This window comes from Sturnus vulgaris, chromosome 6, assembly GCF_052056855.1.
Source record: "Sturnus vulgaris isolate bStuVul1 chromosome 6, bStuVul1.hap1, whole genome shotgun sequence".
NCBI lineage: Eukaryota > Metazoa > Chordata > Aves > Passeriformes > Sturnidae > Sturnus > Sturnus vulgaris.
Window position 1 is genome coordinate 14,003,788 of NC_142248.1, and position 27,343 is coordinate 14,031,130.

At 38.5% G+C, this 27,343-nt stretch overlaps 1 protein-coding gene across 2 annotated transcripts in view; it reads left to right on the forward strand.

Annotated features, from left to right (window-relative positions):
• The first annotated feature begins 2,487 nt into the window (after positions 1-2,487).
• Positions 2,488-27,343, forward strand: part of COX16 (cytochrome c oxidase assembly factor COX16) — a 46,745-nt gene continuing 21,889 nt past the window's right edge. For both annotated transcript variants that reach the window (XR_015804445.1, XM_014869386.2), the window contains exons 1-2: positions 2,488-2,587; positions 14,835-14,912. Coding sequence is in view for 1 of the 2 variants with exons in the window: in XM_014869386.2 (XP_014724872.1) it covers positions 2,528-2,587; positions 14,835-14,912 (138 nt within the window). In the remaining variant the exon portion in view is untranslated. The remainder of the gene's footprint in view (positions 2,588-14,834; positions 14,913-27,343) is intronic.

Here is a 27,343-nt window from a genome sequence, read left to right on the forward strand (position 1 = left end):
CTCATTCCCTTTGTTGTGACAAAAGGCAGCCAGCCATCCACCTCGTGTTTCTGCTCTGCACCTGATCTTCAGATGAAGCATCATGCATACATCTAGGTGATGGGCTCCAGAGACACATTTCACACAGAAAACCCTCTCACAGTACTTTACATAGTAAAAAATGCTTAACTGGCTCTATGGTAACCTGGACAAGAAAACCACATCTGGCCTACTTGGGAACATAAATATATGCTTGAAGTATTGGGAACAACATTTGGGGCAAGCTGTGAATGTCATAAAACCCCCAGATGTTTGTTTAACCACTTTTACATTAGTCTATTTGTTTATGGTAGTAGGGGTCACATCAAGGAGGCATCAAACCTCTGCTGTAAATCAAACCCAGAATATATTCCAATCTTAAAAACTGTTTCTCCCTACCCCTCTCTGTTCAAGGTGACTGATCAACCAACAATGAAAAGAACAAAGTGACACTGTGGAAACAAAATATATATTGATGATGGCTTTACCTCTGTAATTTAACAGCATTTTAGATTATTAAACATTAAGACATTTTAAAATCCTAATTTACTGTTCATCTCTGGTACAGCATGTTTGTCTTAGGCATTTTTATTATCCTTCCAATTATTACAAAATTGCTGTTATTACATAATTATATAATATTTGTATTTGGTTACACATTCACTTTCTCTTGCTGATTTCTCTGCATAACACCATGTGGGAAATTTTAAATACCAACAGCAGTTATCAATGAAAACAAAAGAACACCATATGAATCTTAACAAGAGCACCCAATAGCAGTGGAACAAACTCTTAACCCTTCTTCTTACAGCCAGGACTTTTGGTGTCCTTTTAAAAGCCAGGATGAGAGGGCACCAATTCTGCACATGGGCATCAGCAGCTGTGGGTTATGTCTCTAGCAGTGACCTAACAGCATCCAGGTGGGACAGTAAGACTGGAGGTGAGGTTAGCCTAACACTGGAATATTAGTGGTACAAAACAAACTGTTTCTAGGGAAGATATAAGTGGGGGGGAGTAAGTGATAAACTCTTTTCTCAGCATGTCTTTATCTATAGTAGCAACTTCCTTAATTTCACGACATTGTTCTTTCTGATTTCTTTTTAGTCAGTTGCCTTCCTCTTCACAAGTCTGTGAATTGAGGCCTGTTTTTCTCAAACTCTTTAGAAGGGATAGTTGGATGTGCTGGTTTCCTAGCACTGAGCCTGTGCACTGTGATGAGTTCATCCCAGGCTCAGCACAGCATGGGAATGGACACAGACAGACCTGTTCTCTTGCTCTCACTGCTTCCAGCTGAGTTTGCATCTCTGGAATCCAGATCCATTTTATCTTTATGTTACTGAGGTACTAAAGAAACAGTAATTTCCTGCTATATAATTTTTTTATTCTTCAGTTCTGTTCTTTCTCTCTAGACTTGTAGGGCTCTCAGAACAAGTTAGTGGACACTGGATTGCAATATTACCTCATCTTATTATATGTGTTTGATTTTATTCTCATTTTAGTTTGTATATATGTGTATCTGGCCAGAAAACTTTATTAAGAACCTCCACTACTTCCTTGATTATTGGAGAAGACCAAAGGAAGGGATCATCGGTGTTTCATTTTCAAATGTTTTTAAATTACTGTTTGAGACAGCAGGTGCCTTGTTCCCCTTTGTCCCTGCCCTGCATGCCCTCAGCAATGACTTGGAATGTGAAAAGGCTGTGTAGTGATTCAGAAGTAAGTAAAAGAGGACCTGACATTCTCCCAACTCCACTCTGCGATTGTCGCAGGCTACCAGAAAACAGGGCAGAACCTCTGGGTACAATAATATATAAAAACATTGCAGCCTACGCCTGGAGAATGGGTGCTGTCTGTAACAGCTGGGCACTCAACACCTGCGTGTGGCTGTAGCTGAGACGCGTTGGGGTGATGGCACAGCACATTTAATTCCTAGCAGGTAGGAAGGACTATTGGCTCTAAATATCAGAGTAAGGCTGTTCGCTAGCACTGTTGTAGCCAACTTCGTTTTGAAAAGGTTTTTTTCGTTCATTTCGACTGGGACAAGGAATAACAATGCAGAAAAACAGATGATCACGATCGGCAATCTTCTTTCCTTAGGAAAGCAGGCTACAGACTGAAAAGATGCAGCTCATAACCAGGCCTGCTCAACTGTGCTCAGCACCGAGCTGTGAAGGACAGCGAGAGGGGCGGTGTGTGCGGGGATGTCAGTGTCGGGGCCATGTGTGCAGGGAAGGGGGCCGAGCCGTGCCCCATGCTCAGCCGTGCCCCATGCCGAGCCGTGCCCCATGCCGAGCCGTGCCCCATGCCGAGCCGTATCCGATGCCCAGTGGTGCCCCATGCCCAGCGGCGCTGCCGCGGCTCCCCCGCCCCGGGCCGCAGCGGAACCAGCGTGTCGGGGCGCGGTGCCGGCGGAGGGGCCCCGGTGCCGGCCGAGCCGCGTCCCGCCGGAAGCGGCGGGGCCGGGCCGGAGGAGGGAGGGCGGCGCCGGGCCGTGGGGCGGGAGCGGGGGATGGAGAAGCTGCGGAGGCTGTGGAGGGGCCGCACGATGACCTTCGGGGTGCCCCTGCTGGTGAGCGGCGCGGCGGAGCGCGGGGAGGCGGCGGGCGGAGCTCCGCGGGCAGGAGGCGGGGGCGGGTGGGAGCTCTGCTGTCTCCTCCTCGGCAGCGGCTGTGCGGGGCCGGGGGCCGGGAGGGAGCCGTGTGCCCGCGGTGCCCGGAGCCTTCGGAGCTCAGGGACAGGGTTGTAAAACATACTCCTAAAGGTATTCCTGACTGCAAGCTGAGGAAAAAGCATTTAGCTGGTGGTTTGGTTTTGTTTTGTGTTTGGGTTTTTTTTCCTGTGAAACACCACTTGTGTTTCTTGTCTTACTTTCTTCAGCTTTTAATTGGATTTTAAATTGTGGCGGCACTGCTGGTATGATAATTTGTACATCTAAATAAGTGGAAAGATTTTGAGTGAAGTGAGTTGATGGGTTATATGTAGCAGCTGTGCTCAATATGGTGAGCGAGGCATAACTTTTTAGAGCAGTTGAGCTTAGGAAAGATCATTAATGTCTAAGCGTTAAAGCAAAAGTATACGGCTGTCTCACACACGTTACCTCTGTAGAGGGTACACGTTAGGTTGCACTTCCCTGTCCTAAGTACCTGTATTCATTAGGGGGAAAATGAAAAACCTTAGGTGCACTTACGGATAAAAACTCAGAAAGGAAGACAAAAGCAGCACCAAGGCCAGTGTTGTTTCTGTTTGTGTAATTCATGTCTCCTTATCCATCTATACAATTGTTTGCACAAAGGAAAGACATTTCAAGATGGATAAAGACTAAAGCAAAGGATAATTCCAACACTTTTATGAAGCTACTGGAGAAATCAGTGTCATCTTCCTCAAATGTTCAGCAGCATGCCTTGGGAAAGTGGAGTGGAAGGAAGAAGAACGTTGACACTTGTTAGAGTTAAAAAAAGTTTAAGGCCATTATTTTAAACGGATATTACCAATGTTCTAGAGTAAGGACTCTCATGGAAGTTATTCATGAAGTATCTTTTCTTGAAATATTGATGAAGGTATTTTAAAGAAATGGAAACAGTTAAACCAAACAAACCAACAAAACAATATGATAATTGCACAACTACATGAAATCATTTGCACCAGCAGCTCCACTCGCTGCTGTTGCACACGAACTCTGCTACACCACCTTTGCTGAAGTGGCCAAGCACAGTGTCACAGCTCACTGGGTATCCTGCTTGCATGCACGTGTACCTGAGAGGCTCTCCAGAACTGTGCTGCTTCCGTGCTTAGACCAGATTTATTTTGTTTTCCGATTTTTCATGTATGAGTGCTCTGACAATATTCTTCAGTTTAATAACACCTTGCTTAGATGTTAAAAGTTGGATACAGCTTTAACTTACGGTGCTTTCGTTTATGTAATTATTTGAGGCTTGTTACTTTTCTTCCAGAATCAGGGAAGATCAGGCAGTTTAGTATTCACAAGCTCAATTTTAACTCCGTGGAAGGCCTAGGGAAAATGCTATGTGATTAAATAATAGATACTTAGAGGTGGTGACCTAGTGGAGGAAAACAAATCATCACTGCTTTTTAATAATATCAGATTAACTGGTGTAGTAGGTGAGGAGATTCAACTGATGCACAAGATTCTGATTTTGATAAAACTTTGTACGTTATTTTCCCTGTGAGAATTGCATTTCAGAGAAGTAGGGCAAAGATATGTTTCTTATCTTTTTAGTCCTCAAATGGACCAAAAAAATGCTATAAAGCGTAGTTAACACAAGCTTGCCAAATTAAAAGGTATCTTTGGAGGTAAGGTAGGTCCTGTAGAAATAATGAAGGCTGTAATATTGTGAAAAATAGAAATGTCATTACAAGACAGAGGAGCTTGTCAAAAGTAGAGTAAAACATGAAACAGGATTCTTCTTGTGTATTCAGTCCTCAGCTGCAGTAACTTTTTAGCTCTGTGATGCCATTCTGGCGATGATGAACTGTGAAGTCTAGAGGAAAGCAACAAAAAAGGTAGAGCTGACATTCCACCTTTAAGGAATGCTTGAAGGAATAGACTTAGTTTATTTTAGAAAAGTCTGCAAAGTTCTGTACATTGAGAGTGGGGATTGTCTTTCATCACTTGGGAAAGTACCTCCAAAAGAAATGATCGTGTGTTAGGAAAATACTGCTCTTTTTTAGGAAAAAGCACTCTGACCATAGCTAGGGTTTTTAAGATGAGCTTGAATCTGGCAGCAGTGGCATAGATGGTCTCAGTTCTGCTTCAGTGCTGGAGCCAGGACTTCAGCATCCCAGGCCAGGCCTGTGATTGTCCTTTTGGCCATCCTTAGTGTTTTTGCAAGGTATTCCATAGGTCATAGGAGGAATTTTTAAGACTGGTTTCTTTGAATTTGTATTGCCTAATTTCATTCTGTTCCTGTTGTGACAGAGCTCTTTCCTCCAGACACAATATTATATAGAGAAATATTCTATTGTATTTCTTTCCAGGGTTTCATGTCTCCCTGCCTTAAAATTATTCTCCCGTGTGAATACTTCAGAATGTTTCTGACTTGCTGCCCAAAGGCTTCCCAGGGAGTAAGAAAAAGGAGAATTCAAGCAATTGTCAGTTACGCAGCTGTCTGTGGAGCTGTGAAGGCATCTCTGAAGCTACACAGAATTGCACTAAAAGATCAGTTACAGAAAAAATGACAATGAATCTAGGCAAAGAATCAGAAAGAGCATGCCTTTGCAATCCTTTAAATTCTGCTGAATTTGTTAATAATTCTGAAACCAAAGGTTTCTATTAGATTATTACATTCTGTACATAATTTTTTTCTCTCTAGACTGATGCAAGGCTGTTCTCCAGTACTGCTGAACTTCTTGTCAGTACCATATTTGCTTTACCGGCAGAAAAAAAATCAATTTACTTTGATATCTTGCCTTTTTATACTGCATATTTGAATGAAAAGCCTCCAAGGTTAAAGAGATCCAAATTCAAAGAAAGATGAGTGCCTCATTACACCCCCCCCCCAATAAATATTTAAAATATTTCTTACTTTTTAGTGTAAATTTTCCGATAGTTTTTTATTTGTTAATTTGGTCTTGGGGTTGTTAGAATATTTCAGTGGAGAAGGAATTTTCTTGGTTGATCTTTAAACCTCATACTGACAACTGCTTTCAGAGTAAGATGTGTAAATTGCAGTTTTCATTCATACTTTCTCAGTAGCTGAAAATGTTTCTTTGTGAGCACCAACGAAACTGTAGAGGGTAGGACTTAAACATGCAGGAAACCTTGATTTGTGAATTTTTCTGTAACTTTGTAAACTTTTATCTCTGTGTGGCATAAAAGAGTAATCATGCAGGAGAGAGTGATGTAACCTGGTATGGAATGTCTCAATAGCTTGAATGTGGTCAAAGGAGTAGTCCCAAAGCATTTCTGAAGGTGGTAACATCTGTGTAGATATTGGGATAAACTCCAGCAACCTTACAGGTGCATCTAAAATTTGCTGTTGCATCTTTGTCACCTGTATTGACGTCTCTGTTTGCTATTTTGATTATGGGAACTCCTTCCTGATCACATGAAGCTTAACTTACAAATCTTCAGCATTTGTGGCTCTGTTATAAAAGGAGAGCTTCAGTTTCTGCTGCTTTATATTCCACAGCCAACTCTACCTGACCAAAAGGGATGTGTCTGTCAGTGTTATATTGCTGCAGTGATCCTTCTGTAAGATCCTGAGAGAGTAAGGCTGCTTGGTCTTGCAGCTGGTGCATCCAGCATCAGACCTTCCTTATGGGATGCTGAACATGTCAGATCACCTCTCTGGTACTCTTGGAATATTTGAAGTCTGCTAGAAGTTCTTTTTTTCCAGCAAATTTAAATGATGGCTCTATATCATTAAGGAAACAAGTTTGGATTTTAAAATTGCCAAGTAGTAACAAATGTAAAACACACAGCACTTCCCAAGACTTGCCTTTGTGGTTGTGTCTCCATCTGATTCTAGGCAAGGATTTTTCAAACTCTCTAAGCTGCAAAATGAATATATAGATGCAGTTCCAGTTCTGTCAGTATGTTACAAGGCAAAAATTCTGTTCTGAGTATCTGAAGTGACATTCTAGCAGAAAGAAAATATAGTCTGTGGTTCATTTGATGATTTTTATTGCACACATAAAATAAGTATATCACATTGTGTGTATAGTAATGGAGATTTTCAGATTTGTACTATGTTGTGACATTCTCCGTACCTATTGCTGTAGATTTTGACTTCCTTTCATTTTTCTGAGGTTTTGTGGGTTTTTTTTCCCCTCATCCTGTAATGACTGCTTTTACAAGTACTTTGCTTCTCCTTCTTGATCTTGTCTTTGGTGTTTTACTTGGCATGCCTAATATTGCCAAAGGAGAAGATACAGGTGGCTTGGAGCAGTGAAAGGTTTTACTATGAATAAATATGTTTCTAAAATCTATTTCCACTAGTGATTACTAGCACAGACTATACTACAATGCCATTTATGCCACTGCCCTAAACAGTGCACGTTTGCTTTGATAAACACTTTGTCAAGGGATGCCAAGAACGTATGTCACATACAGGACTAGAAAAAAGGTCAGATTAGAACAAGTCCCTAACTAAGCTGCAGCAATGTGGTCAGTGCTTCTAGGTCAGTGGCATCCCAAGCTCTCGTTAATGACCCAGTTGTTTTAACAAACAAAACCGAAACAACTTTTCCAGACATCAAGGCATGAAATTACATGTCCACGGATTAGTTTTATTCACTGGTGTGAAGTCAGGGTCATCTGGGAGCAAGGACTGATGCCCAGAAATGTTTTGCAGATATATGAAATGATATTTTGTTGTCCTGGGAGTTACTAAAAGTGAGCATTTACAGGGTTAATGGGTTAAATTTTCATAGATTTCTTTACATTCAACATTTCTAGTTCATTTTATAAAAATCTGCTCAATTTGGAATCTTGGACTAAGCTAAATAGAAGGCACACTTTTCCCTTCTGGAGGATCTGCCTGTAAAAACATCATATGAACACTGGAAATATGGACAATTTTTCTTGGAAGTAATCAGGATTCTGAGGTCTTATTGTTGCTATCAGTGTCCGAGTAGAAACTGTTAGTACATTGTCTTCTGATATTGTTCAAAGAAGGATTACTGCAATCAGCATTCTTCACTTTTAGATATGTCAGTGTTAGTGTTAACATCTTTCACATTACTGCCTTAAACAATTCATAATACTGAATTGCAGGACTTTTATTAATATCTATTTCTTCATGCAACTTTACAGTAAAATTCGACATATGCGGAACAGTTGATTTAAATGTTAATACATTTTTGAGAGATGAATAGAAATTGACATTCATCCATGAGAAGATAATTCTGGCTTCTAGTATTTGTAGATAAATTGTGATTGCCTGTAAAAGTCACAAGTATTACGTTTGCAGCTTAGAGGAACAATACATGCAAAGCTGTTTTTAGAATGTAAAAGTTGTTGCTCCCAATCAGTGAATAACAGAGTGTTGTTTTTATGCTTCAGTGACTTATATTAGACATGTTGGGTCTCTAGGCGTATGATGAGATATGTCTTCGACTTCTGCTGTGCTTCTGCTTTGCTTCTCCTGTTCATCTGTGTGTGTTTGAATCCACAGTGTGGAGCTGTTCCAGACAAAACCAGCCCTGGAACTGTTAATGCTCGTGTGGAAGTCGGTGTTCAGCTGAATTGGCTTCTGTGGAGTCCAGTTGGTGCAGTCTGAATTAGCTGACTTCCATCTTTCTGTTGGCTGTTAGGTCTTTAAACTTCTGAGTTCTCCTTTCGAATCTCCTTAAATTTTTCATTTTCAGTCTTTGAGAACAGTTTTCCAGATACATATGACAAACAAATAGGCACTCTTTAGCACGTCAGATTTTCCCTGTTTCATTTCAAAACATAAAGGATGCATTTTCATCTTTTAATGCTGTTAGAATGGACTCATCTGGCACTCGGGGGGTATGAGGTTCTCTGTTGAGCCTCAGAACAGAAAAAGAAGTCCAGACTTGCCTGTTTTCACTGTGTGTTTAGTTCTGCCCTAGATCTCCCACTTCTTCAAGGGCTTGTGATGGTAACAGTGTAAGATTCATGTTTATTCTACAGAACGTTTAATCTTCATTCCATGTCCAGGGTTAGCAATAGAGAAATAATACTTCTTGTGGTTTCTTTTTATGTTCTTTCATGCAGGTTTCAGTTTATTGCAGTTTTGAGCAGGGCCTAACATCAGAAGAGCACCAGCTTGCCACAAGATGTAAATACTTTCTCATTGCAGTTTACCTTGGCTGGATTTGAACCTAGTTATGAGTTGTGGAAATGATAATTTTAATAAGGAATTGAAATTTTGTTTTTTAGAAGCTTATGGAGAAAATAAAGGTGGTGTTCAGAAACTGCAGCTCAACCACCAGGGCAAACTTGGATTTCACACAGCTGCAGCGTGAAATTCCTTTGCTAACTAGCTCAAACAATATGTGTAATGCAAAATGAGAATGCTGTGGCTGAAAATGCCCTTTTTAGCTCATGCTCACATTGAGGAATATATGGGTTTCTATCTCTTCTGCATTATTCTTAGATTGGTTTCAATTACATGCATTTTCTTTGCTTTAAAACCTATTATGAATTGGACATTTTAACAAACAAAAGTTTTGTTTTCTCATAAGAAATTGAATAGTAAGATCAAAAGGTTATGGACAGAGTTTTTTTTGTTTTTTTTGTTCTCTGGCCTGTAGCCATTCATATTTGTGATCTTTAAAATCATTGCTTTGAACATTCTCTTACTGAGCCAATTAACCTGATACCTTGGGCCAAGTTTAATGTTCTGCACGTGTTCTACATGCTGTGCAAACTACCCTCTGCTTTACCAGTCAGTAACAATTGCTCCAGTTTACCCCAGCTGCTGTTCCTGAATGCCAGCATGGTGTCCATGTGGTCATCTACTGCTGTATTTCATCCATTTTGATTGTAATGCAGTTCGGTCTTTCTACAGTGTGTGATTCTAGCATATGCATTAAATCAGAGCATTTGCTTACTTGATGTGCTTTTGAATGAAGTAACTCCTGATAGATGCATGGGTTTGGTTTCTGTTTTCCTCCAAAGGAGACCTCTGGTGTGAACTAAAAGTTATTTCCATTTTTTGTAGATAAGAAGTAAAGGTAGACCCTCTTTTGCTTTCATCGAGGGTGAGGAGAGCATTTAGTAAGTTTCTGAGAAGACTTTGCAGTGTTTTTCTCTCTTCCCTGCAGTTTCAGTGTTAGAGGCAAGTGTAGGAATGGCTGTGGGAAATAAACTTCTAGGAGTTAGAGCTGGCAGAGGGGGGCGCTTCAGGTTAAGATGAGTTGCCTGGTCTTTTCTAGGACTGGCAATTTGCCCTGCTACTTTATTTAGGGAAAAGAAAAGAGGCTTCAGTCTTCTGGGCTGCTAAATTGCCATCTTTCACCAGTCTTGCACTGCACATCTGACAGTTCTTTAAAAAGGAACCCCCAAAACTCCGTTTGCTGTGATCACTGCAAACTAAACTAAAATAATTCACTTCTGCTCTTTTAAAGCTCCTGATGAATAGCTGGAGAGTTCTGTAGCAGCAGTCTTGAAGAAGAGGTTAGAAAATTACCATGTTCCTTCTTTGTATATTTATCATAACATTTTCTACCACCGCATGCTCTGCGTTGCCAGCACTAAACATTGTGATTTGGTTAATTTAGGGATTTATGACTTTGTAATAATCTCTCACAACTGGTACTGTAGTAGGAATGGCTTTCTCTAACAACAGTGTTGCCTATAACGTGGCAAATTGCTGGTGCCGCCGGAGAAGCAGTTTCTTATTATTTTGTTAACCCAATGAAGTGAAGTTGATTGCTTTAGATTATGAAGGAAACTAAAAAAGGGATATGTTGTAAGTCCTAAGTTCTGCTGTTATGAGCCCCCAGTGATCACCTAGTGTAGTTGGTGACAAATACAAGCATTTCCCATCCTAAGATAGGGTTCAAGGGATCAGTCTGATGCCATCTATAACTGATTGCATAACATACTACCCAATGGAGACGTGAACAAATAGAATTTTTAAAAGAATGTTATTAAAGAGAATTTGATGTCATTTTTTTACATAAAATGTTTATTGAGGTTGCTGAGTGTATGTGACAGATGGTGCTCTTATGTCACATCCTATCTTTCATTTTGTTTTGGAACATGCAAGTCTTCCATGCATGCATAATTGCATTACAACATTGTAGGGGGTTTTTTGTGTACTCACTGAAACATAAAGGAGTAATCCAATGTGAGATCTTTAATGGGGGTTGTGCTAGCAGTGCTGTCAAGCTGTTTGCTTTGGTGTTAAGTGCTGGCTAACTAGTGTGGTTAATGATCTTTGCCTCCCTAAGTTAAACTTCAGGTGTAAAGGAAAAAATGAGAAGTTACTATCATTTCGTCAATCTACTGAGAGCATTCAAGTAACGAGATAGATGATGTTCACTACATAAAGTTTTTTTCTTTGCATTGTGAAACAAATAAAATGAATAGCTCCCTCACAATAAAAGAATGCAGGTATATATGAGCTTTCCAGCTTCAGTATCCTTCAGGTGCCAGTGCCTTAATATTTTATCATGTACATTAAGTATCTGTATGATTCTAAAATTGTACTGAAAAAAAAGTTTAATTTTTATTATATGTGACATTACTTTTCTCCCTTCACTTAACAGGAGAGTGAACTTGATCCTGACTTCATTAGAATGTTGCCAACCTAACTTATATTTATATGGCATCCTGAGTAGCTTCTACTGTCTTTTTATGCCTGGACTAGTGGATGGAGCGTACTGAACTTCACTGTTGCTTTTGGATTACATTGTCCAAATTTGTCCATTATAGTGCTTTTTAAACTGAAGAGTGAAGAGCGTTTTGCAAAGAATGTAGAGATTATCTCTGGTTTTACAGTTTGGGGAACTAGAAAAGTGTGTGAGACTTATGTATGTATGTATGTATGTATGTATGCAGAATATGCAAAGCCAACAAGCCAGTATAGAGCTGGAAATTTTGAGTCTTATCCTGCTTCTAATTATTTTGACTGGTGATTCTTGCTAGTTCACTGTTGTCTGTAGATACAGCTAACTGAAATTAAGGTAGCAACAGCATCTTCCTTCATAATGCAACAGAAGAGAAAGGAAACAGTTAAAGCCAAGACTAGTATTTCTACTCCATGCATTGTCAGTCTCTGAGTCCTTTGCTGCCTTTAATAGTATTACAGTTGCATAAATTCATTTATACCTTCTTTTATTGGCTTTTGAACACAGTTTTCAAAAAGGTAATTGACTGAATAGCTGTCCATTGCTGCTCTGGCTTGTGTAGATGAGTGTGATTCATGCTCAGGGCTGTCAGCTGACTATATTGACATGCTGTTGGTTGATTAAATAAGTGCTGAGTATGACTGATTCTGGTCTGGTTTTGCAGTCAAGTCAGACATCATCTTTGGTTCTTTAGAACATCAGTCAAGTGGACTTGTAAACATATTATTTATATTCTTTGTGTGTATTCTGTACTTTGCAGAACTATTTAATCTTAGTTCTAATCTTCCAGCATTACTGTGTAATATTTCAGCAGCATTTGTACTTTCTTACAGCATCAATGTGCTTTGTCTCTGATGGATCTTAACTGATGTTTCATGGTAAGATAAATCAGCCATTACAGTATTGGAGATGTAAAGGCAACTGTACTGGTAATGCCTGATAAGCTACATGTGCCAACTCGCCAGGCTTGTTATGCTGCTTCTGCTCTATAAAGAGCAAAAGTACATCACAAACCAGGTGGGTTTTTCCTTCTTAATAGTACCAAGGTGTTGTGAGTAAAACTGCAGCATCAGGCCAAAACCTGAATTCCAAAACAGGAAATGTGAGGTATGTGCGTGTATCAACTTCTTTACTGTATGTAGCTGTAAATATAAAATGCACTGTGTCATGGATGGTTGCTGTCAAACAAGTGATAGGATGTGATGAGACAAAGTGAGTAGCACGTGACTTACTTCATGCAACAACCTTCAACTTGATTTTTTTTGTAGTTGCAGTGTCCATTACAGACTTTTAAAGCTAAAGAATGTAATATTTACTTTTTACCTTGCAGCATGGCTTTGTAAGCCAGTCTTCCAATTGTTCATATTGCATCTCATAACAGGATATACTCCATGCAAGTTTATTGTTGGGCAAATTAAAAATTAATTGATGTCACAAGTAATTGCTGCTTTCTGACTGGTTTAATAACTGAACCATTTCTAATGCAGTTGCTTTTCCTTGCTGTAGATATTCTTTGACAACATGCTAATATGAAAAAAGGCAAGGAGCTCTGGTTTGTAACGGCCATAAACTTGTCTATAGCATTTCAGATTTGTGTTTATTAGGACTTAAAGTTTATTAACACAGTGTCTGTAAATTAACATAATACTTGTTAGGAATTAAAGAAGATCAGCTAATGAAAATTTATGCTGAGGCGTCAACCATGTTAAAATTCAATTATGATCTGATCCTTGAGATTTTCAGCATTATGTGCTACCACGTCTTCATCTGACAAATCTTCTGATTTGATTGAATAAATCTTGAATAATGTTCAAGTTCTTTTTAACCATTTCGAACATTTTATTTTCTGCTTTCTGTTATTTTTTCTTGCCAAAATATTGACATGATGAAGACTTTTCTTTGGTTTTTTTTCTACTGAGTATTTTGATGATTCAGTATCTGCAAGATCATCAGTCTCTTGAAACAGTTATGGCACAAGTATGATGCCATCCAGGTTTTGGTCATTCATGTTTCTAGTTGCTGGACTTGGTACCATATGATGATTTACTGATTGGCTTTCTGAAACCAGTAGTCTGTGGCCTAACAGCTGGGTATTCATATTGCAAAATTTGTGTCTATTTGTTTTTATTATCAGCTAGATTTTAAGGCTTATTGAAAGGGCCAGAAAGTCGCTCTGGAGCCTTTAACTCCTGGCTATTGATAAAGGGTTTCTTCTTCTTTGAACAGGGTACATCAGTTCTGGGGTACGAGTCTGTACCTTACCAGCATCTAAGTGTGTGTGTGGAGACAGTGTTGATGTGGTTGTGAGTAATTTTACCTGCTTGGTGGGAAATAATGCAGTCCTGCTACTTTGAGAATGAATAAGTGTAGAAGGCAGATTTTCCTGATTTCTAATTCTTCGTGGCCACAGTGACACGAGCTTCCACTTTCTGGAAAGAGCAAGCACTTTGACTACCTGCACAGCATAATTATAACATTTTTTGGACACAGGCCATTGCTGCAAAGAAATCAGCCAGCAGTGTGTAGAAGACAGTAGTTCAGCAACAGCCTGTGATAAAGGACTGTAACAGCAAAGTTGCATGATGAAAGAGGATGGTGGTGGTGGTGGGTTTTGTTGGGATTTTTTTTTCTATCATCACTCATGTCCTCAGAGCATGCTTCCACCTTCCTTAGATCTAGATCTCTAGGTGAAGCTTTTTGGCCTCCTATGCATCTGCATTAAGAGAGAACAGCAGACACTGTGAGGTCAGAGCTGTAGTAAGGGACCTGACTCTTACACAAAGTAGTTAGATTTCTAAGCTAATTTTCAAGTCTCTTCATTTTTGAACAGTACTTGATCTTTGGATGGTCTATCCATTTCTGATGGTAAAAATACATACACAGTTTTGTAATATCACTCTGTCATAAGAAAGAATAATATTATCATTTCTTATGTGGATATAAAGTCCCCACCAATTTCTCCCTTTAAAGGAGAAAGCTTCAAAGGCATGGAGGAAATTACATGATAACTAAGGAGTAATAAAAGGATAGGTGTGCTGGATATGATTTCTTAGCCTGGGTGATAATATGTTATTGAACTACAGTTACAGTCATGGTCTGTACAGAAGCTTAATTAGGTATGTTACCCACAGACATCAGAGTAAGTCAGTGTGGCATTGTTGCTTCCCCATTGAGTTTGAAAATTTATAAGAATAAAACCTGTGGCAATGAGGTGAAGGTTCCTTTGCTGCTGTTATGTCAGGAAACCACATGGGGAGGGAAAAGAGGGGGTAAGAGGAGAGGAAGTCCCTGGAAAGTCTTGAGTCATATAGCAGAAGGAGGAAATGTGTGAAATCCAGGCTTAGGGAGGGGAAGAAGGCATCTGTACTTATTTTCTAAAGTATTATTTTCTTCAGCTCCTGATGTTTCTGTTGGAAAAATAGTAGAGTCCTTTGGTAAATGAATTGGGTCAGTATGCACAGTATTTTTTGTAGGTGTGCAAAGCACTCTTTTCTGTAGCGGTCCTAACACATCTGTTTTCATTCTGTTTTCAGCTCTATCTCATTGGAGGATCTTTTGGACTCCGGGAATTTGCTCAGATAAGATACGATGTTCACAAACTACATGGCAAGGTAGTTTAAATGCTTTCCTTTGCTTTTCATTTCCTTTTGCCTACATGCTGCTTTCTAAAGAATTGATAGGACAAGCAAACTTGGTGTAGGGGATTTGCCTTTCACTGCTTGGCCCTGAGCTATAGTGGAGTCTCATAGGCAGTAGGCAGAATGAGTAACAATAAAGGGGCTGACATGATGATGAATCTTTTGCCATCCGTGAAAAAATCAACATAAATAATAGAAGCATTTTATTCCTTTGGTTGATTGTAAGTGGCAGTTCTGAATCCTGAGAAGGAAGTGCAGCATGTCTAGAAGGAGGTTATGGCAAGGGTACTCTATCCAATTTAGACTAAGAAAACTGATATTTTAAAAGGTTTGGTTTTCAAACAATTCTTGGCAGTGAGCATATAATGTTGGATGATTTCTGGGGTTTGGCTTTGCATCGACTGAGACAAGCAGATACCTGTGACATTGTGCTACTTCCTGTTCTGTAGGCCTTGTGAAGGAAACAGGAGCTAGTCTCTACCATTGTGTCCGAATATCCTGTGTATAAGAAGCCTTTTCTTAAATGAACCTGAAACCTTCTGTCTGAGGGAAATAGCATGTTTACTTGTGCTACCTACACCTCCAAGTGTACCACTAGTTCCAGATTGCATATTAAATTATCCCAAAGGAACAAGTCAGTTCAGCAGAAAGTAATACTGGCTTGCTTTCCCTGGTTTGGTAATATGCAGGTCTGCTATTGCAATGCAGAGGGACTTTCTGGTCTCAGAGCTGCTGACTTGCAGGTTGCACAAAGCTTTTTTAAAGACTATGCCACTTTATATAAAAACAAAAATGTGCAGGGCTCTGGATGCTGTGGCTTTCTCCTGTGGTGAAGTCTTGATTCTGAGCTGTTCAGAGTTTGGAGACCTCTTTTTTTTTTTTTTTTTTTTTTTTTTTTTTTTTTTTTTTTTTTTTTTTTTTTTTTTTGTCTTACACACTTGTGGACCATGTAAATGACTTTAATCATTCCTCATTGTTCTCTGTGTTGATATCCATGTACCGTGTGGCCCACTCCTGCTCAGAATTGTATATGACAGAACCTGTAGACCAGGAAAGTAATCTTATACATCTTTTCTCTAGTGCTGTCTTCTGGATAGCTTTTTTTCTATCATTTCTAGCCTTTCAGAACCAGTTGGAGCCCTCTAAGTTTTTATCCAACCAGATGGGGATCACAATGGGGCAGGAATTTGCCTGTTGTGTTTCTGTTAGTTTTTGGATCAGATTCATACTCAGTGTACTGCATTTGACCCCTGTGATCTGCACTGTGAGAGCAGCCCAGGGAAAGACACTGTTAATAGTTGTGCTAATTCAGATCTATGAGGCTCTTTGTCCCAGCGTTTATAATCAAGGGAAGCATTACTGAATTAGTCAGTAGTACATGAAAGCTCTGAGTGGAAGCTACTTCACCCTGGAGTTCTTAAACTCTGAAAACCTAAAGAGGACTTCTGAGTTATGCTCTAACCAGTATTACTTAAGTCTGCAGCATCTCTTTTGTGTTTTCTTTTTCTTTTCCTTGCAGTTTTATTCAGAAGTAGATGACATTGAAGTAAAGCACAGTGCAGTATTGGCTCAGAACTAGCAACACCAACTTTGGACTCGTTTGTAGACGGACAAATCAAAGCAATGTGTTCCATTCATTTCTGTTTCTGTCCGTAAAAGAAGAGTTGAAAGCCATTCTAATTCACTAAATAAGACAGCAAAGAAGACTAGAATGTATTTTAATGGATAAAAAAATCTAGCTTAAAAGGTACACTGATCTCAGGAAAAGAATATTAATATGAGTAATTCTGAAGTGCTGTTAAAATCCTGATGCTTTTCTCATATAACACTGTTGGGCTATTGTAAATCCTTATCAGAACAGGGACAGATGGACTAGTACTCTTCTTGGGGTGTTGGACAGTTACATGCAAAATGCAATAAGCAATAAAATAAATAATACTTTTTTTGTTACAGCTGCTCCTTCAGAATCATAAAAATATTTAATTCAATAACAAATTCAATACAAGGAGCTCAAAAGAATTTCTCAGAATTTAAATTAATTAAGCTTCATAGTCCTACTGTCAGAAGAGGTAGGATTATTATTTACATTTTATTGCTGAAAACATTGAGGTTGCACAAATCCTAAAGCAGGTGAGGATTCATAACACCCAAGTGCCTGTCTTTTTGGATTATATTTTAAGGATGTGCAAACTCGAGTATGTCACCTTTTGTAAACATGATTCCTGAATTTGTTTTCTTGCTAATTCAACTGCTTAGAAGACAAAACTTAAACAATCCTTTTGCTGTAAATCTCTAATACATTTCAAATGCCAAACTATGATGCTTTGCCTTCAAAAGTGCCTGTTCTTTTCCTTTTTCACTTTTAACATCACACTGTGCTTAGAGGGAAACCACATTAGTAAGCAACTTCTCAGTCAACAGTGATGTTCAAAGGCAGCACTGCAGTAGACCTGCTGCTATGTAGTCTTTGTTTCAGTGACTGAGGGACTAGCTGCCACTTTGGATTCTTGTGGCTTAGTGAAAAAAGCTGCATTAATAATAATGGCTGTGTTATTAATGTCAAACTGACTTTTGAAGAACATTCCCTGATAAAGGTATTAAAATTCAAGAGAAAATGGTGGTTTGCACCTTTGAAGGAGTATGATTTGTTTATGATGCATTGGGCTGGGGCTAGCATTAGGGCTGGGAGAGAGGGGCAGAGAAGGGGCTGCAAAAGGAATTGTCTCCTCTTATTCATTTGGGCTGAGTTTTGGGGTTTTGGACTGCAGCTCAGCCAATGCATAGGATAGAGAAACAGAGCCTAGAGCTGCAGTTGAAGAGGGGCTATTAGTATTTAAAGAGCAGATAGTTCTTCCATTCAGTTCATCTTTGAATATCAGGACCTCAGATATGCCCATCTCTTGCAAAAGCAAAAAAATCATTCTGGCTACACTTTTTTCTCGGGATACCGAGTTAAGTCATATTTCCTCAGCACAATGAATGTCCTGCATTGAAAGGAAACTTGCTGAGGCTCTTACTGATGTAATGCCTGTTTATTCTAGTCAGAATTCTCCTGAAACTAATCAAGGATTTCTCCATTATCTGTTGTCTATTATTGTTGCTGAAATGTCCATTAATGGAGAAATCATTAGATAAAGTAATTGTTCACTTTCTGGGAAGGATTTATGCAAATCAAAATTGGTTACAGAAAAGCAGGTATGCTTATGGGAAAATCATGTGGAATTAACAGAGAAGACATTAATAGGTTTGTATAGGCATTGTTCCAGATGCCATTATTCATAAATGGAAGACTAAGCCCTTTCTTTGTCTTTCTTCATGTGTATGTAATTGGAGATTTTTATTAAATTTGTATTTTTTTACTGAAAATGTAAATTTCTATTAAATATACAGAAAATATATATAACAATCAATTACTTTTATATACTATGGACCCATTGCTGTCATTTCAGGTGTTGTAGAGACTTGCTGATTCAGATTAAGTTTTAGATATAAGAATCTTGGAGCATGGGGTGTGGTCTGTACTGCTGGCTAATAGCTACTGTAGAGAATTGAAGTGAATATATTAACTACCTGGAAAATTTATGCTTTCCCCCCATCAGCAAACCTTTTAGAGTAAGAGAGTTTTTAAGCTCCAAATTGACTCTGTTGAAGAAATATCATTGCAAGGCAGGTTCTCAGGCTTTTGGGATGGGATAGGACTGAATGAGTTCCTCCAGGGTAATGTGCAGCAGAAGCATTTCTAAGAAAGCTGGAATCTCTATGTCATTTTATTAGGAAACAAAACATCAATTAGCCTTTGAAGTCTGCAAATATTTCCTGCTGTGGGTTATGTACCATAGTGTTCCATACTTATCTCTTTACAAACTAGGAAGATCCTGTTCATTTTTTCTTTGTCCTGTACAAAGTGAGTGCACCCCAAAAGTGGAATGCTAAGAAATAATACTAATGTTGTCTGCCTTAATGAGGTAAAAAATAGAGGCCATAAAGTGTCAAAATTAGAGAATTTCAGTTTCTCCTCCATGAGTTTTACCCTCAAATCAATTGTGCATTTAAATATGTATGACTGTTGTATTGCATTCCAGGAGTTACAATCCAGATGAAAATGAAAGTTCCTGACCTGTTCTTTCACCATTCTCTATGAGCAATAAACCTGTAAACCCAGAAAGAGTATTAAAGGAGTGGTGGTTGGAAGCACACTCAGTAAGTGCACTAGGAGTGTAAAGCCTGCTTCATGCAGACTGAAGATTGCCTTTAAAATTTCTTAGCTAGTGTTTTTGACCAAGTGACTGGCATGTAGTTCCCCATGAGGCATTGCTTATTGGCACCTGTAGAGTGTTAGTGTTGCCATTGTAAATCTTCATGTATTGTGTATTTGCTTTGTCTTAAGATACTAGTTCAAAAATTATGAACTATGACTGTGAAGATCACAGCTTTCATTTTGTGATCCTGGACCTTGAATTGAGAAAAAAAGCACTTGTGCATAGAAGATTATTCTGGAAACCTTGCTGTCCTTTGAAACGGGAAAGAGAAAAGAAAGTTAATATAATAAGTTATGGCACTCTGACTTCTCTGGTTTACAGCAATTCTCATAGTGAGGCATGATAGTGGTGTAAGCACATTGACTATCCAGTTGGTTCTAGTCAGTATTATTACAGATTTAGAATATTGCTAGTTGGTCCCTAGTGCTGTTCTTTAACGTTGTGTCTTTAATCTCATGAGTGGGTGTCAGGAGATCCACAGCAGCATGTGATTTAAATAACACCCATTGATCTCACTGGCAATTTTATATCCATCTCGTTCAGGTTCTCTGTTCAGTTACCTCCCACACCACAGGGCTCGTCTCTGCCTATCTCACTTTCTTAGTCTGTAGAATATAGGTAATTAATGCTGCTCTACTTTACATAGGAAATAGGAAAGTTAATTAATTCAAATAAAAGGAATTATTTAAATTCATATGAGTATTAAAAAATTTCCTCAAGTGAGATCCATTACTTCAAGTGTTCTGGGTCAGGGTGAAATAGCTAGGAAGAAATAGGATCAGAGAAATGACCAGTTTCCATGAGACCTTTATGTCGAGCAAGAACACATCTGACATTTGCCTCGGAAAGGTGCAGGAAGTCAGTTCAGCATTTTCTCATTGTTATCAATGTGTAGTTAAGAGGTGGCATCTGCCTGTTAGAATGCTTTTGTGTTGCTGTCAAAACACTGCTCTGTTTGCACACGTACTGCTAAGAGTTTCACATTGTTGAGTCGAGATGGCTGCAACTGCAGCAGCACAGTGTTTAAATGAGGTTCAGCATCCACCCAAAAAGGGAATACATCTACAAGTGACTGGACAAGGCCCTGCCTTGTTGCTGGCTGGCACATTAATATTGCTGTCCTTATGTAAACTGCCTCAGGTCTGTCTGTGGGAGTTGCCCATATGGACGTGTGCTGGAGTAGTGCAGTAGAAATTGTCTGTTAGTTATTGATTCTATTTTACCTGCCTATAAAGTCCGTCTGGACAGGATTTCTCCAGCAGAAATTTGGTTTGCTTCTTTAGTTTGTTTGTTTCAGAAAAAAAGAAGCATTACAGAATAAAATGTGATTTCAATATTAAGTATAATGTTAGTGTGGTTTATGAGTAATGTCATGTTTCTATATGTCGCATCATTTTTTCCTTTAAATAACGTGTTACATATGCGGTGAAAATTTTAAAACAAAATCACTTAAACCTCTAAATATATCTATAGTGTTTAAAATTACACAGATTTTATGATTTTTTTAACTTAGATTTGTGGAATGTCATCAGAAAATTTCCCCATCACTACACATACTGTGAGCTACTAGATGAAGCTGGTTTACTGCAAGCTGACTTGTTTATCTTCTTTGAGAACCTGCTTCTGTGTTAAAAAACAGTATTTGTTGTATTTGAAAGGCTATCAAAGATACTAAGAAACAGGTAGCAAGATGAAAAGGTGTGTTTTTAATTTTCTTCCACTTATTTTTCTGTTGACTGAAAACGGCAAGATATACTTATTACAGTTCTTAGTGGATAAGCATTGTTGTTTGAAATCCTATTACACCTTGATGTTCCCCAGGATTCTCAGTCTGACCAAAACTTGATGGACTTCACCATTTCAGGGAGTAGTGTGGATAGGCCAAGTCACTGTGATTGGATTGGACTGACAAAGTCCACGATGTTCTAATGACAATTAATGGACTTATTGCTACTGCTGCCAGCCCAGATTGTCACATGCTCTCAATTACCTTGTATGTTCTGCAGGCTTTCTGCTTTTTTTTATTCCAAATGGATTAGATGGATTAAGACTCATCCTCTAGGCTTCCTGGTGTGCAAACACCCCCTACCAATGTTAAGGTCAATTTAAATTACCACTGTTAATACTCAAAAGACTCTAAATGGGCTCTTTGTATTATTAAAGATAGGGAAGAAAAATTTCAGTATCTGCTCAGCTAAATCTAAATGTATGTTTGTGGTGCTGTGCACTAAGTCAGAGTTTCATCTTGCTCAGTTTTTCATTGTCTTAAGTGAAATGCCTGGTTTTAGATGGCTTTCCAAATACTCCATAAAGGAGGTTTGAGAGCAAATGCCCCAACACAGATTTCATTCTGTTTTAAAGTAGATACTTAAGAAATATGTTGTCCTCTTTTGATGGATTGAAAAATAGAGAGATTGAGCTTGAGATTTTTATTATTACCCCACTGCAGTGACACAATTACCTTCCTTAGTGTATGAATATGGTTATATTTTATTTGACCAGTGAATGACAGGTGAATAAACCTCTACCTAACTTCAAGGTACTGACAATTTATGTTTTTGGATCTATATCTCTAAGTGGGACTTTGTTTCTCAAAGAATGCCCATCTACAGTTGACTGGAGGAAACACCTAAGTAGAGACTTTATGCTTCAAGTCAAAAGTTTAGACGGATAAAATTGAGATGAAGCCCACCCTAGATACTCTTTTACTGGAGCTTCATTGGCAAACTAGCAGATGCCTTGAAGGTAGAAGAACTCTTATTTAATCTGTTGTTTGTGCCTGAGGTATTCCTGTATTCTGGAGAATCTGATTCCAAAGAAGTTTGAATTAAAAACATCCTGCTTAATTTGAGTGTGAACAAAATCAGAATATTTTCAGTTACTATCTGGTGGAATATTTTGAATGGGAAAGGTATCCTTTCTAAACCCGTCAGCCAAGGAGCGTGGAATTATTTTAGTGTCTGTCACTGAACTTGGCAGAATAATCAAGTCTTCTCATCTAGCATTTTAGCATTTATTTATTTATAACTGCATCTTCCTGCCTTTAATTGGTTTCAGTAAGCTAATTACACAAGCGCAGCATGGCAAGGAATTGATGTTGGTGATTATTGTTTTCTTCTTTTTCTTTTCCTTAAGCAGATCAGGTTGGCCTGGGTCTCAAGTCTAGTGATAAACTGGCTAATTTCCTTGTATAAGTAGATTTAGTTGATTTTGGAATACTAAATGCATTACTGAGCTTGGCCCTGGGTCCTCCAAAAGTTAAGAAAATAATACACTGAAATGTTGTTTGGTGCTGTAGAGAATGTGACAGGCATGCATTTAGGATTGCTTATAGGTGAGAAAAAAGTGTTTGTCAGTCAGTTACCTTTATATCATGAAGCATATTTTCCTAAATTAAAGCAGACCTTACTTTCAGGCATGTCTTGCTTAGTGGGAGGGATTTGGAATTGTATATTTAGTCAGGCAGATTGGCTCCTTGTTGGTGGCTAAACAGGTATCCTTACAGTGACTTGGTTTCTATTTGCAGGCAGAATTTGGAACTTGCTGCTTTTTTTTGACCAAGGTTCAGAACTATCCAAGGTAGTAATTTCACTCCTGCCATGTGGCACAAAAGTGAAAGGGTAGCAAGAGCTTTTCATACCCAGTATTGTGGTGGTACCAGATTTTCAGTTGTTTTTTCTCTCAGTTCAGTCCAGAAGGATTATATGAAAATGAACTCTTTATCCATGTTATTCTTGAGGATTTTGAGGTTCAGCTGCTAGTGTTCAGTTCATGTTTTTGCATTGATTTCAGCAAAAGCTAATCTATTTTACTTGAGCTCAGATGACTTCTCTACACTGTCTCTGAAGAGCTGTCTACTGAATTTTCTATGATACCAGACAGAGATATATGTTTGCTTTTTTCAGACATCTTTTCAGTTTAGCATATAAACCACCATTTTTCTGTAAAAGGCAAAACCAGAGCCAGCTCTGGGATTCAGTAAGATTTTTGTTGCCACGTTCTGAGGCTGACACTGTGTGTATGCTTTTGAATGGCTTGCAGTGATTGGATCTGCCTAGACCCAGTGCTTATTGTCACCACAGACAGCTTACAGCACTGTAGCATGACTTGGAGTTAAGATATTACCTCACATTATGGAGCCTCTCTGTAATGAAATACAATATACAGTGCAAGTATTAAGAGTTCTTTGTTTTAAATAGAAGCGATTTTTTTACTTGATGGTGGTTCTGTTGTCAAGATTAGATTCAGATGAAGAGGAGGTTATTAACTGAAGAAACTTATTCTGATGCCATTGCAAGTGGAACTAATTTCAATACATAAAATGTTGATAGCTTTCAGATATTTACATTTTATATACTACCAAGAATTCTGTTCAGTTTATTTAAATCCTGTCACATTGCCAAAATTAATTACTGGTATTTTTGCCTTGCAATTGAAGTGATTGCAAGTGTGTAACTTAGCTTCAGGCAGCTTTTAGCCAAAACATAATTTAATATCCAGCTGTTTTTCCCAACACCTCCCTCAAGCACCAGAAAACATTTAGCTTTCCAGACTCATCTTGAGAAGCCAATAGCCATGATGTCAGCAGATCCTAGTCCCTAGGATTTTCTGGACTTGTAGATCACTACTGTTTTTACAAAAAAAAAAAAAAAAAAAAGTTGAAAACCTTTTGCCCAAGCGTGTTTCCATTTTAAGTGCAATTTCTGTCTAAATGGACCTTCCCTTTCTTCTCCTTTGTGTTTTGAGGCTTAAAGCCTCATTTGAAGCCAAATGGTGCTGTTGCAAACTCCAGCTATATGGCAATCTAAACAAGCAGAGCCCAAACTCGTACCTAGAGTAAAACCAACTAATGAGGGGGGGAGAATGCATTATCTGTCTCTTTTCAAGTATCTGTCACTGCAGAAAGCATTTATTAGTTTGCTTGTCATTCAATAGATGCTGCATTTCCCCAGAGTCAGCACTGAACCTCCTGTATGTTATGTCAGGCAATGCTTTTTTGATGAGGCATAAAAACGAAACTTGGCCTTTGGAACCTTAGTAAGTTCTGAAATGAATGTTGTAGCTGGTAGAGCATCAGGTCTTGCCTCTCTGGAGCAGAGCTCAAGGAGGGTAGAAGGTATCTGAGGTTGTGTCTTGTCCCTGTGCGAGTAGATGGGCAGCTCTGGGTCAGGGAATTCACACCCTGTCCCTACAGTCTCTCCATTTCTGCACCCCCAGACTGTGTGTGCTGTCTGCCCAGCCTAGCAAGACTCAGCTCTGCGGTGATTCAGGGCAGGAGGCTGATTAGGTATTCCCACAGGAACTCATTTCTTTCTTCATTGGTGACAGAGAGGATGTAGCAATACAGGCTCTTTGGATACTTAAAGAAGTATCTTAGGAGAGTTGACTTGTCTTATTAGTATCTAAAATGTATGAATTAAAATATTTTGCATTCATAATTCCCACTGATTTAAGAATTGTTTAGTTAATGTTGGATGTTAAGCTCTTCAAAGAAAAACACTTTACTGTTCATGTTTTTAAATTAATTACACCAGACTTTACCATTGTAACTTTCTCTAATATAACCTTCAGAATGTCTGGTCCTTTGACAAGTAGACATTATTAAAAATAGTGGGAAAATATCTGTCAAAAGAAAATAGTCTGTGATGTTCAAGTGTTTTGCAAACTCTAGTAATTTAAAATAAAAGTGATTTGGGAAATTAAAAGCTTTTGCAAGTAGAAAGTATTAGAATATTATTTTTCTTCTTACTGTAGAACTTCACTAGATGTCAGTGTGGAAAGTATATTCCCTTAAATGCAATGGGAACTGTTCATTTATTGAACTGTTAATTCCTTCAACACATGCAGATTTTAAGATGACAGTTATTAGAATTTGGTGGTAATTTATTTGTAGAAATGTGTTTTCAGAGCACTGAAAACAATTTTGGTAAGTTCACACTGGTTTCTAAATATTGTTTCTGTTCAAAAAGACATTAAAAAGTCAAAATGTGTTTCATTACTCAATAAATTTCTGTAGAAACAGATATGTTCTGTAAATCAAAATGATATTTTAAAACAATTCAAATGATTTTTAGGGTTAAAAAACTGCAGGCTTTTTGGTTTCTTTTTATATTTTTGATTATTTTTAATGAGCAAAAATGTTAATGTATATTTTCTTGCTGTTGGTTTCTGGGAACTGGAGATGTTTGTATGAGGGTAGCAAGCATATTTTCACATGGCTCAAGATAGGGTTTAGGCACTGATTTACACACTTAGAGAAGGAAAAGCATATGGATTTATAGATGTTTAACTCTGATTAGGGAAAGCATTCCTAATCTGTTAGTGTGCTTGTGCTTTGTTTTAACTGTGTTGTGTTTTTATATTATGTTTGAAGGATCAGACTATGTTCCTATGGGAGAAGGTTGTTTGGAGTTTTTTGGGAGCTGGGGTTTTTTTGAGCATTTTTTGGTGTTATTTTATTGAAGCTTCAGTGCTTTTATTGAACGTTTAGTCTCCTATGAGATAGACTTTTCCTTTTAAATTAATTCCTTTGGACACACTAAGCGAAAAATAGTGGTTTGGATATTGTACAGTGCCTTTGGTTTCACTTTGGTTCAAGTGAGCTGCTGCCAGGAACATTTTACAGATGAGCCTAAATGGACAGCCAGTGAGCACCTGGATGCAGGTATTCCTGCTGATCTGCAGAGCTGAGGACACCCTCTCCAATCCCCTTCTGTCTGATAGTACAGACCTGAAAAGATTCAGAGGACAGAACACAGGCTGCTTCCACGCTGCCTTCAGCTGCCAATTCACCATTTCTCTCTTGAAGTTACTTGCTTTGAACAGAAACTTAAGTGACCTTCATGCTTTTCAGAGCTACCACAAAGAGCTTGATTCTGTGCAAAGTTAGGGTATGACTAAGGAAGCCATAAGGGAAGAAAAAACCCTATAAACTATTTATGCTCGTTTTCCTGCTTGAACTTGCATAGTAGGTACATAACCATTAAAAAAGAATCTTCAAAAAATATGACGAGAAAAAATTGACTCTGCTGGAGTTGCATCCAAAGTTGCATTTTGGATTGTTTCTAGCTGTTGAGTATATTCTATTTAGAGGCAAAAAGAGTGGGTTTTTTTTTTTTCCTAAATACTGGCATCACGAATTTACACCTTTTTTTTTAATACCAAAAGGAACATTTTTTGTACTGAATTTTACTGTGAAATTAAATTTGTGCTAGCATACTCAGAGCCAAGGTTTACAGCACTAATTTGGTATAAATCATATAAATAAATGTGCAACTGAAAATCAAACTGAATGTGAAAGCATACCAAAATTAATTGCATGATGAATACTTTCTTCTCAGATCTGAAAATTCTAGAATCCTTGTTAGTTTTGTTGACCTTACATGTGAGAAATCTAGATATGCCTAAATATTTGCTGAAGTATGGGGTAGTTTGGCCATTATATTAACCTTTAGTTGCATTTCCATGACATTATCACATTAAAAAGTCTGGTCCAGAGTTTGGGATTTTTTGGAGTAGGTCTTTTTTTGATTCATCTGGAAGCAAGTACAAGGTTTGGATTCTGAGGGATCACTGGTGCACCGTGTACTGTAACTCTGGGAACTGCTGCTGTAACAACAATTTATATTGCTCCTTTGGAAATGTCTGCATTGATTTCTGTCAGAGGCTGGATGAAATTTTTTTTGTTGTTTAACTGTCTGTATTCTCTGCAGATCATAGGAAAAAGTCAAAGGACACAAAGCTAGGGTTTCCATCTAGTCTCAGCTGTCTCCCCGTTTGAAGTCTTCCCATCCAGTCAATATCCTTGGATCATATCCTATGCAGTGTAGAATCACAGTCATGGAGTGGTTTGGGTTGGAAGGGACCTTAAAGATCACCTAATTTCAGCCCCTGCCATGGGCAAGGGTGCCTCCACTAGACCAGGATGCTCAAAGCTCCTCCTCCAACCTGGCTGCAAGCAATTACAGGGATGGGGCATCCACAGCTTCTCTGGCAACCTGTTCCAGTGCCTCACCACCCACACAGGGAAGAAAGTAGCCTTATGTAAGTGGTCTTTTGTGTATTAAATATTTAAGTAATATAATTGAAGGATTATTGTGAATGAAGTTGCACAAAAATGGTATGTTTTGCCTTGCCCTTGTCTGT